Genomic DNA, 12,271 nt, shown 5'->3' with positions numbered 1-12,271 from the left:
GATCTGCTGTTTGTATGTTGGGTGGAGGAGAGAGAGAGAGAAAGAGAGAGAGAGAGAGAGAGAGAGAGAGAGAGAGAGAGAGAGAGAGAGCTGCGTGCAGAGAGAGGAGGGCACACACGATTAAACAGAAAGCGAGACCACTGACAGTGCACGCGCGATATGACTATACCATCCCGAGGGTGTTACATAACGCGAGAGGCATTACTTAACCACTCATTCCCCTCCATCACGTAGAGCCGGCTGCTGACGTATAATATGCAGTGACATGTTTGTATAGCAATCTGACATATGATCAACATGTAACTGACACACCTGATATAAATCTAAATATCCATTTTACCACATGACACACGCCTCGATACATTGCTCATAAATACACGTTCTAATATGATATTAACATATCCTCATTTTAAAAATTCAGAATATTTATCCTAACGGCTCTTGCGTGGATTTGTGGAATTTAGTATTTCTTAAATTCGTATGTTGCTGACTGAGTCACATTATGGGATGCCAGCTGTAAAAACGTTACATATATAGCATGTGTGTTGAACACACGCAGGAGGTCGATGTGTACAGAGACGGGCATGTGCGTGTGTTGACTTCCTCTCTGCGAGTTTGCTCTCCGTGGTGCTGAAATCTGGGAGGCGCTCGCGGCTTCTCTCCCAAGTTATAACTGTTTATATTCAGCGCAACCAAAGTAGGAACCAAACGGCACCATGTATCTCTCTGAAACACAGCCTTTGGACCAGACGTTAATGTTGTGTTGGCAGAGGCGTTCACCATTACAAGTGCGTCCGATTGGGTTCTGAAGAAGCGCTGGACACTGGTTGGCACTGGATCAAACGTCAGCATGTGACTTATGAGCTGCAGTTTGTCTTCTTATCACTGAGGCCCTCTGCTGGAACGAGATAATGTCACACAGTGGGCTGCAGGTTAACGCAACTAAATGGATTGACATAAAGACCCCCATCACTATGACCTGAATCATCGCAAACTCACAACTGTTTGTTTTTTTTTAGGAAAAAAGGAAGTGACCCCCCCCCCCCACACACACACACAATTTAAATCCATGCATATATTATTTGGTCTAGATGCAAATCAACATTTGTATTGATGTTTTATGATTTACCTTCATTTGTTGATCTTTCACGTCATTGTGTCTTCTTTCAATTGTTTAGGAGCAGACAAAATAATGTGAACACGTGTAATATGTCAAATGACTGCATGTGGTACAATATTAAGCTGTTTCATATGATCCGAGTTGGGAAATCACAAAAGTACAAATCTGTTGGTTGGTGGCACGAAACGTCTGGCCTTGATGATGCATTCAGGTAACATGAAGATACCATGTTCCTACTTGATGTTTCTGTCATTGTCAAAACTCGTCATTGAACAGATGTTTGGGGAATTGCATTTTCACCTTGAATTCAATATAATAAATGATCAGATAAACAATCAGATTTTCCCAGAGGATGTGAATGCAGCATTTGTCCTGGTTTCTTTCTGGTCCACATTGGGTTGTAATAAATAACAATTTCCACTAGGGGTCACTATTGTTATTTAAAACATGTTTGATGCATTTGAGTGACTCAACATTTAGGTTCAACATTTAGGCTAAAATGTTGAGAGTTTACTGTGGTCACCTCTAAGTTACAATTAAAATGCACGAGACCTCTGCCCTTCCGTTAATTATCTCCTCTTAAAATGATATCCGCTCAACACAAAATCAATACTGAAATGTCACCTGCCTTGTTATATTAATCATATTATTCAATATTCCTCAAATATATTTTTTTAATCCAGTAGAAAAAAAGGTATGTTTCTTTAATAAAAAGGCCGCTGCTTTATGATCACCTGGTGCACGTTGTGTGTTTTCAGTCTATCTGTGCGTAAAATCTAATCTAATCTGATTTGACGTGTCCTTGGAAGCTTTCAGGCTTTGTGATAAGGAGCACTTTAACTCTGTTCAAGTGTTTCTGAAAATTCTTTGGACCTGCATCTTTGGTACATTGTATACACCTCCAGTAACGGAAGTATCTCTATGCTGCTCAGATGTGATTTTAGTCTAAACCATTTGTCTAAAATAACTCTTTGAGGAAGGAGCAAAACAGTTTAATTGTATTGTTTGATTTACAATCTGAATTATTTTCATCAAAAATAAAAGGGAACCATAATTCTCTGGACGGTGTAGATGAGTTCAGCAATTGGCTGCTAAACCACCACCACCAACAAAAACTTTCCCACATGGACTGTCGTGTCTGTGTCGGTCTGTTGGCTCTAGAGCGCGTCTGTTTGGACGTCTGTGACATGAAATTGTTTGAGAAGCCCTGCACTGAGCGACCATGTGGGCGTGTTTCCCTCGGCCCAACAGTCTCCGCTCTTGTGTGGAGTCCAGAGCGCAAAACGCATTTCTTCTGGTGCGACCGGAGGGCGCAAAAGTAGCAGTTCTCCGACCCTGACGCGCACACCATCTCCGACTCCGGCGGCCCCCCGAATTCAACTTTACTGAGCGGGAGTTTCTTAACATCTCCCGGTGACTCTTCCAGCCATGGACGCATCTCGACTCGTAACGCTATATCTGGGCCTGCTCCTTACTTTCCTTGGGAATATACCGTGTTTCCAGTCTGCTGCTATCATCTCTCCCTCTGCGCCAAGGAGAAACCGGGGAGCCCGGATCTCTCATCGGGACGGACAAAGGTCATCCAAGATCCTAAAAGACATCCTCGCGTCTACGCACCCTATCGTGGGCCATCACAAAGAAGATCTAAAGGACGCTATTGTGCCGCATGAATACATGCTCTCCATATACAGGACATACTCGGCTGCAGAGAAGCTCGGACTAAACGCAAGCTTTTTCCGCTCCTCTAAATCTGCCAACACCATAACAAGTTTTGTGGACAGAGGAACAGGTTGGTTTCAGTCCGTTGCCAGCTCCATCAGCTCATTCTTGCATAATTCGGTGACACAGTTTTTCCTTAAAATTCTGGTCTAATATTCTCTTGTATAGATTTTCATGAATTGTGGCTTACAACTACAGTCATGCATAAAAAAGTACAGAGAAACAAGCTCGCAGCGGCAACTTTTACGCACGTTTTAGAGCAGGCAAATATAACGTGAAAGCGCACTTTTACGCGCACAAAACATATCTAAAACATACGAATAAGTGTTAATCAAAAGAAAGGTTAGAAAGCTGCTGGATTACATGTTGTACATGAGCACTTTTGTGACTGTATTGGGATCTATTTACCGCACAGCCGCCGAAACACGTAACTTGTCTCAAGTATTTACTTATATTACACTTAAATTAACCTCTAAGTAACACGACAGTAAAACACTAATTAAGGCGTTCTCCAAATGAAGGCAGTAAATCACTGTCAGTGCAGACTACAGCAACAACTGATCTGCTCCCTCCACGTGAATACAGAGGAATCTTTTTTTCACTTCAGTTGTTTCATTTCCAAACGCAAACAGGGGGGAAAAAACAACCAAATATTTCATATACTAACAGAGGCTAACATCCCAAAAACCGTCACGTATTTAAAAAGTCCAATCAGATGCCATTATGCTGCCCAGTTTGGCCAACTTGTGCTGACAAAGGGAGTTGTGGGCCAAGGCAGAGCGGGTCGGTGTGAGAAGCAGGTGTTTGGATCAGTTAACATGTAGTAACCAAGTGATTTGAGTGGCCTGCGAGGACAAACACAATCTGATAAACACAAACACATCCATATCCAGTGCACACAAAGGGACATAAACCGAGTTAATATTTGCAGGAGAAATAAAAGCTATCTTTGTTTGCGTTCCCTCTGGTCTGGAACACTCCGAGACTGTGCGCTGCAAAAAATATTACGATTTATTTAGTCCGGAGTCAGCTGCTTGAATCCACTTGTTATCTGCTTACATGGTGAGGTGCAACTGTAGACATATCCAGCGCAAATCAATTTATTTTAAGACAGTGGAATGTAATTTAGAACAGATGATTACAATATTTGATACATTTTGCTAAAAACAACAACAACAACCTATATTTAATATCTGTGGTGTTCTCTCTCACACTTGCTCTTTTTCAGAGAAAAAAAGTTTAAAGACTGATTATAAGGCTAAAAGGCTCGTCCGTGGGGCCATTTCTTGCAGTGTGAACTGATCTGATAGGAAAAACGCCTCACTTTCTCCTGTGATTTTGATGTGTTGTGTCACTGGCTCTGACCCCGAGCTGGACCCTCTGAGAGCTGCTTGGCATCGAACGGCTGATTGGAGTATTTGAACTCGGTGATCTAATTGAGTGTTCATGTCATAACATATCCAACACTGTCTATTCTTCCATAATGACCCAGCTCGGCCACGATGGGCACATCACCAAAAAAACGACGAGGGGCGAAAAATGAAAGAGCACTTCCTCTGCTGTGACGTGTTTTTATTTTATTTTTTTCCTGCGGAACCTCCTTTTGCGAGCGCCACTTTAATTACGGAAAATTATTTTTTCTTCTCGTTCTTTCAGCTCAAGCGCCTTTGGTTTCTTCTGGGATGCCTCCCAGCATCCCCTAAGTGTTGTATTGCATTAACCTGCAGAATGGATCTCAGCTGGGAGCTCTCGTTATTTCAATCGCCTCCATCAGGAATATAAATACACACGGGGCAGCTTTTGACGCGTAAAGTAACAGGTTTTACGTCGCTTACGCATTATTCATGCACGCAGAGACAGGTTTTTACTAAGTGCACCTATGATCTACAGCTTCTTTGGCTCTCGCACTTTTGTAGGTAAATGAAATTTGCTTATAAATCAGGCAGGGTGTTTCCTGGAGGTGAGAAATGGCAAGATCAGAAAAGAATAACCCGAATTTGAAAATTCGTTTTGGCACTTGGGGTAACTCATTAAAGCGCAGATGGTGCACCCCGGCCTCTCTCTCTCGCTCTCTCTCTCTCTCTCTCTCTCTCTCTCTCTCTCTCTAAACAGAGGCATAGATGGCAAAAATATGTTTTGCATTGGATCAAATACAAGCAACAAGGTCAAACTAAAGTGTACAGGATGCCATTCTGGCCAAGCAATAATGTCCACCGCACTCTCTCCCCCAATTATCCACCATCAAGCATCTTACGCGTAATGGAAAAAATTGGCTTTTTTTAATGGAATTAAGAAATCTCTGCATTTTATTAACTGTCAACACGAATATCTCTCAATAATTCCAACAGTGTGTGCACTCAGTCAGTCAGTCCGTGCAGGCGCGTTTTAAGGGGAATGTTGTCGTTGGCAGGATGAGATGAAATATAAGAGGGGAAGTGCTTTAATGAGGAAGTTGGGAATTCAGAACTGTTAATTATTTGGTGAACTTGCATTCGATTTGTTTGAGGTCTTATAAAAAAAAAAAGAGTCCTAATGCAGACCATACGGGCAAAGTCACTGAAACGAGCACAAGGTTTCAATCTGCTTTTACTGTTTGACTCGGCAGGGTTCACGGATGGAAACTGACAACTAGATTCAAATATCTCTTTAGAGCAAGTTTTACAACTTTTATGACAGGGGCTCTTAGATGTAGGCATGTAACTTGTATTTGTTTGAATTTCAGATAGAAACGGAGACAATCAATAGAGGCAACATGCTTTTATTTTACAAGAAAGAAAAGACCACACATCATTCATCTCAACAAGCAATTGAATTACTTTTTTTTAGGTTTAAAACCTTGTATTTTTGACGAGTGGAAAATGTGACGTTTAAAAGAGAGGATTTCCTTTCTCCCTTAATAACTTAATACACCTTTTAAGATTTATTTTACATTTTATGCAATTTTCTTGATACATTAATTCTGCATTTACTCTATAAAAATCTCGAAAACAAGGAAAAAATGCAGGAAACAAAAAAAAAGATGTAAACGGAAAATGATACCAAAAAAGACCTTATTATTGATATTGGATTAAAACCAAGAACATTTGAATTGCGTCTTTACTTTAATAAGCTACAGCTTGATATGCACGACAACACATGTCAAACATATTTTATTCTGATCAAACATGCATTTCGTAAAAAAAACCTTAAAAAAACACTCGGACTTTTTAAATGCAGATATTTAGTGTGTTCTGTAAACGCTAATGCTTTTTCATGCATTGTCCCACAGTGTTATATTCCAGTCTCATTGATGGGATATTTGCAGGCCTCCTGGGTCTCCAGCAGGGAATAATGCATTAATTGTGTATTGTTCAGTTGAGTGTACAGTATGTCGCCTTTGGTCCGTTGTGTCTGGCAGCACCCAGGGGCCTACAAATCACTAGACCCCTTGTTTTTTTTCTTTTTTCTTTCTTCGCCTTACAACGCTGCAAGAACACATTTGTGATATTATGACTGCTTCTTGAGACCGTTTGAGACCGCAAAGATGGAAAAACTTTACTTCCACTCTGTCAAAGAGCTTGAAATTAGTAATCAATCTGTCATCAGAGCCGTTTTCATTAAAACATTCTGCCTTGATTAAAAGTGGCGTGGCATTACATTTTACTCAGATTTTATTGGAATATTGTCACTGCAATATCAAACAACGAATTCCAGCCCTGGAATAACATGGTGGATAAAAAAAATGTATATACTGTATGTTTCTTTTTTTCAACAAGCGAAGTTGGATACTTCCTGTGTCTGACATGAAGATCACAATACAATCTCATACTGTTCATGTGCAACAAATGTGCATGGAATTAAATTAAGAAACCGTAAAGCAGGTTAAACTTAACCCTCAAATATCCTTAAACATTACAACATATTTTATTATCAAGATAATTTTGTTTGAATGGAGTCAAATCAAATCAAAGGGAAATAATGGATTTATAAGTACAACATAATCATGGATTTAGGCAGTTCTTTTTTTTTTACCAGCAATAAAGGTGTTTTTTTCATTCATATCCAAACTGAGGACTTGTCAGCTGTAGTTTGTTTCAGGCAGGTTCAGGGTGGACATTTGAAAAACAAGAGGCGGAGAGAGAGAGAGAGAGAGAGAGAGAGAGAGAGAGAGAGAGAGAGAGAGAGAGAGAGAGAGAGATGCCTCTGTGGGAGAATGTGCCCCCCCCTCCCTCCCTCCCTCCCCTCATCCCTCTGAACACTGTACACCCTAACTGAATCTGACTGCAATTATTTTCTTCTTTTATCCTTGCAGACGATCTTTTGCACTCTCCTCTGCGAAGACAAAAGTATCTGTTTGATGTCTCAACCCTTTCAGACAAAGAGGAGCTGGTCGGGGCGGAATTAAGGATATTCAGGAGAGTGCCCGGGAATCTGCAAACTTCCCTGCAGACGACGGGCCTCTACGACATCCAGCTCTACCCCTGCCGCTCGGACAGACTGCTGGACTCCAGGTCTCTGGACCCGCTGGACTCCACCAAGGCCGGCTGGGAAGTTCTGGACGTGTGGGACATGTTCAAAGCTAACCAACATCATTACCACCCCCACCATCATCACCATCATCATCACTTCCAGCAGGGGAACCAGCTCTGCTTCCAGCTGCGCGTAACTCTCCGCAAATCAGACACCGAGGTGGACCTTAGGCAGCTGGGACTGGACAGGAGCGGTCGGTCCCAGCAGGAGAAGGCCATCCTGGTGGCCTACACGCGCTCCAAGAAGAGGGAGAACCTGTTCAACGAGATGAAGGAGAAGATCAAGTCGCGGAGGTCGGCCAGCGAGAAGGAGGAGGCGACGGCGGCGAAGCCGACGGCGGCGGCGGTGGAGGAGGGGGTGTCGCTGAGTGGGATCAAGGGGGAGGGCCCCCGGCGGCGGCGGAGGACCGCGCTGAGCAGCCGTCACGGCAAGAGGCACGGGAAGAAGTCCAAATCCAGATGCAGCAAAAAGGCGCTGCATGTGAATTTCAAGGAGCTGGGCTGGGACGACTGGATCATCGCGCCCCTGGATTACGAGGCGTACCACTGCGAGGGGGTGTGCGACTTCCCCCTGAGGTCGCACCTCGAGCCCACCAACCACGCCATCATACAGACGCTCATGAACTCCATGGACCCCAACAGCACCCCTCCCAGCTGCTGCGTCCCCACCAAACTCAGCCCCATCAGCATCCTGTACATAGACTCAGGCAATAACGTGGTGTACAAACAGTACGAGGACATGGTGGTGGAGCAGTGTGGGTGCAGGTAGCGGTCCTTACGCATGAACAAAAAAAACAAAATAACAACAACAACTTTAAAAGACAGAAAAAAATCAAAGATGAGTCTCGATGGGTCCCAGGTTGAAGATATAAAGCCCTCGCAGGTCTGCAATTCTTTGACGGGCCTCGTCTTTATTCAAAAGGGATGCACACAAAGGCGATACCTGCTATTTATTCAGACTAATACAGTCACAGTAATTCACACTCTCTGCCTTAACGTGTTACGCCTTCAGTCCCATCCACGCAACAAGTCGTCGCTCATCAAACAGGCTTTTGTTCCCCAGAGAGCGAGACGTGTCCATGTGGCACGAGGGGGTGGCTCTACAAGGCGAGATGATGGGGGCCCATTGAGTTCGACCGTGCACCTGTTCGTGCCGAGGCCAGAGGACAGCGGGCTTTTGCCTGTCAGCGCTTTGTTGCAGCTCTGCCGCGTGATCCTGCCAGCACAGGCCGGACTCTTTTGGGTATGTGCATCCAGGCCGTAATTGCCACCGTCCAGCTGGAGTCATTACAGGCCACAGCTAGTGCCCTGTTATCCAAATCAAGGGGGTGAATGTCTAATCTACCAAACACACACACAGACACACACACACGCGCACGCACACACACACACACACACACACACACACACACACACACACACACACACACACACACACACTGGTCTGAGGAGAGGAGATAAGATGTGGTGGTAATGCCTTCAAGAGATTTTTTTTTTGCCTTACTGGAGACCAGTTGAGAGGCGTCACGCGCCTTTGTGGACAGAAAGGACACAAAACCAGACTTGTGCCTGACTGGGGCCCTCTTGTAAAAAAAAAAAAACAAGAAGAAGAAGAAGAAAAAAGCACACATTACTGAGGCGAACTTTTTGCTCAAAAGTCTGCATCTTTACGAAATGCACTTCTGCAACTGACTGCGCCAAGGACACGCGGTCGGGTCAGCGAGAAAGTTTGTCTTCTCTGATGACGAACATAAGAAAAAGAAAAAAAGACTCGCAAACGAGGCGATATTTAAATGCACATTAGCTTTGAATGCACTGCTGTTCATTACTTCTTTTTTTTGAGCTGTAAATATTTGTACAGTCGAAAACTTTACAAAGTGCAACGAATGAAGAAATGAGAAAAAGGCATTTCTTTGTAAATATACAAAATGCACTCAAATCGGTATAATTTCTATTCTATAATTATTTTATTATTTGTGATGTACAGAGTTTCATGATAATCATATATTTCTTACATTGATAAGAGTAATTTAAGATGTATTCGATATTGTCTTTTTTTTGCAGAGGGTGGAAAATACCATTATTAATGTCTACCTCATAATTGCATATAGGATCTGAGTTTTGAGGTGCATTCAGTTAGAGCGTAAAGAGCTTTTATAATGATATATAAGATCATTTATATACATATATTACTGGATAATATTCCACACCATTACTGTACAAATAAAATTCAAAACAAAGTCTACCAGCCTGGTATTTCTGATGATTCATGCAACTCCCTTTTGGCATTCATTTCATACATTCAAGTGTTTTTAAGAGATTCTCGCTTCCCCAGAAAGCACAAAAAAGAACTATCATATTTCTTTATGAGGGAATAAGAGGCCAAGAAATAGATTTTTTTATCAATGGATTTATAAATACATTAAGTAGGCCCAAATAACATTAAAATGCCTGGATGATTACACATGGTTTTAAAATCATACTGAACAGCCTTTCAAGAAAAAAGAAAGAAAAAAAAGACTATATTGTGGCAATTTAAGACCATTCCTCGTAGTTATAGAGACTTTCTAAGCTTGAGGTTTTATCAAAATGAACAACAGAATTCCCCAATAAGATGTGTATAATGTGCATATGGAGCACATGTACCTTTGCCTTCAGGTATGCAAGCTAATCTATCCTTCCCCTTTGTAAACAGTCTCTCGTCATAGACAAAATGTCATCATTCAGTGGCTGGGGACTGAGCCATGTATAAACATATGGTGACCATCCAAGTAAAGAAATCCACTGACTGACTGTCATTGATATGGCACCGAATGTACGAACCCCAGCTATTTCCAAATGAATTAGCCTGCCTGGGTCAAGTTTACTTAACACTTTAATGTTTCCCAATCTGTGGAAGAAAAAAAAACTTTGAAAGAAGGGATTGCTTCCATATCGTCTATCGACCTTGGCCTGGAAACAATTAGGAAATTGCTTTGAAATGGTATATGTTGTCCAGGCTCTTGTACAGTATCATGTCACTCCCACACATGTTTGCTAGGGGGAAACAGGGGATGCTAAGTGCACTCTTTAGCGGTCGCAGCAAATGACTGACACAACAACCATTCCCCTGAGTATAACCAAATGGCCCTCCGGGCTATGTGTCTGGAGCACCATCGCCGGGGTGCTACTGCGAGCCACGCTATCCCTGCTTCTCACAAGTGCACCATGGGAGATACTGTGCACCACTGTAGCGGCTGATTCTACATTAGAAATACTATAATGTTGCACAATGAAGTCTGTATTTCTAAGCAGCTTCATGTAAGTCGTGGGATAAACCTTTTCCTTTTTGATTTATATTTATTTGACAAGTTCCCCGGTCTGGTGGGCACTGGCCTGGAGGTGAGACCGAATGTGAAGGGAACAGTTAAATGGTGATGAAAGGGAAAGGAATGCTTTGTTTACCCGCTTCAATCCCTCACTCTCAAGTTAAATGTTCCTATAAAGTTCTTCATCACAACCGCCTTATTGTCCCTCCGCTCCACGCCGAGGCAGAGAGAGCAAAAGCAGAGAGTCGTGTTTATTTGAAACCTGGCCCTAATATATTAGTCTAAGCAGACCGAAGTTGGCAGAGAGACGGGTCCTTTTCATCAGAAACACAAATAGTCCTGACACCCCACATCTGTGTGGAGGCTTATTTAGAGATCGGCGAGGCTGCACAAGTGAAGATCTACTAGGTGTTGCTCCGAGAGGAAGGTTCTCAAATATGTAAAAGAACGCCTTGGCTGGAGGCACGACTGTTCCTCGTACTTAACCGCTCCGTTATCAGTGATGTCCTCATCAGCGACAGGAAAGGCATAAATCACGCTGATCTTTCAGACGGGCCAGGACCGCGAAGCAAGCAGAAATTTGTTTAACCGGCATTAAAAAAGCATTAGAGAATTTATCGCGAGGACTTATCTTGTGCTTTGATTTGTTGAGCGAATGCAATTTAAATGTAGAGAGGGGAAGAGAAAAGAGAAGCCTTGGACGCTGCCAAGGCAGGACTTTCAAACTGCTACTGATATAATCCAGCAAGATGTTATTTATTTTTCTGTGACTGTTTCTCTCCTCACAGATTTTTTTTTTGTTGCCTCTAGAGGGGTCCCTCCTTCTCTGGTTTCTTCTAGTTCCCACCGTTATGGTTTGCAGATACTGCAGTTCCCTCCATAATAAAGCTTGACACCTTCCTCCGGCCAAGAACACGGGCCAATGCAAGGTGGTGCTTCTCTGCGCTAAACAGATGCAGAATAAAAACACCCTGACAGACGTGTGTGCCTACAGTACATGTGCATTCACACGCAACATTAAGGTGTGTCTCTCTTTCTGTATGTTTTTTTTGCGTATGAGTGGACAGAAGGGCAGCAGCGTACACAGATGGACAGCTGAGTGGTGCAGGAGAGCAGCAGATGCCTGAAGTGACCCCTACTGCCGCCTTTCATTGAACCACTGGCTTCAACACAAAGGCAGGGGCGGCCCCAAACATTAAATACACTTGCTTGTGCCTTGATGCCAGAGGTCACTGTCTTTTTTCTTTTCTTCTGCGGTCAGATTTTAAAAAACGTATTTCGAAAAAAAATCAAAGATGCGCCTTGTAGAATGTTTTTAATAAAAAGTACTTGTCGAACGAGAACCAAAACTGAAAAGATGTTTAAGAGAGTGCCGGATGGTTGCACTTGGCAGCTGCTGTTTAAGCAGAGACAGATAATAAAGCCCAAACACAGCAGCCATAGTGTAACAAAAGATCAGGGTGTTTCCTCTAACGGGGCATCTGCCCGTCTCTTCCTCTGTGGTCCCACAGAAAGCCATCCCTCCCTCCTGTCAGACCATACGGTAACAGGAAGAGAGCGGACACCTCCACTTCACCACAGTTAACCTGCTAATTGCATTAAACTCACTCCCAAAT

General features: G+C 43.0%; 1 protein-coding gene across 1 annotated transcript; it reads left to right on the top strand.

The window, feature by feature from the left end:
- Positions 1–2,438: 2,438 nt before the first annotated feature.
- On the top strand, positions 2,439–8,743 carry gdf6a (growth differentiation factor 6a). Its single transcript, XM_031874522.1, has 2 exons — positions 2,439–2,909; positions 7,131–8,743. Exons 1-2 carry the CDS (start codon positions 2,549–2,551, stop codon positions 8,114–8,116), a joined length of 1,347 nt encoding a protein of 448 aa, XP_031730382.1. The 5' UTR covers positions 2,439–2,548; the 3' UTR covers positions 8,117–8,743.
- The last annotated feature ends 3,528 nt before the right edge of the window (positions 8,744–12,271 follow it).

The sequence above is a fragment of the Anarrhichthys ocellatus genome, unplaced genomic scaffold (assembly GCF_004355925.1).
Source record: "Anarrhichthys ocellatus isolate YVR2014 unplaced genomic scaffold, GSC_Weel_1.0 scaffold81, whole genome shotgun sequence".
In the NCBI taxonomy this organism is placed as follows: Eukaryota; Metazoa; Chordata; class Actinopteri; order Perciformes; family Anarhichadidae; genus Anarrhichthys; species Anarrhichthys ocellatus.
This window is presented reverse-complemented; position numbering and strand designations above follow the sequence as displayed.

Bases quoted from the DNA above. Each gene is read 5' to 3' on its own strand.
- gdf6a (XM_031874522.1), top strand. From the start codon at position 2,549: ATGGACGCATCTCGACTCGTAACGCTATATCTGGGCCTGCTCCTTACT. The intron at 2,910-7,130 runs GTTGGTTTCAGT...TTATCCTTGCAG, and splicing joins TTTTGTGGACAGAGGAACAG to ACGATCTTTTGCACTCTCCT.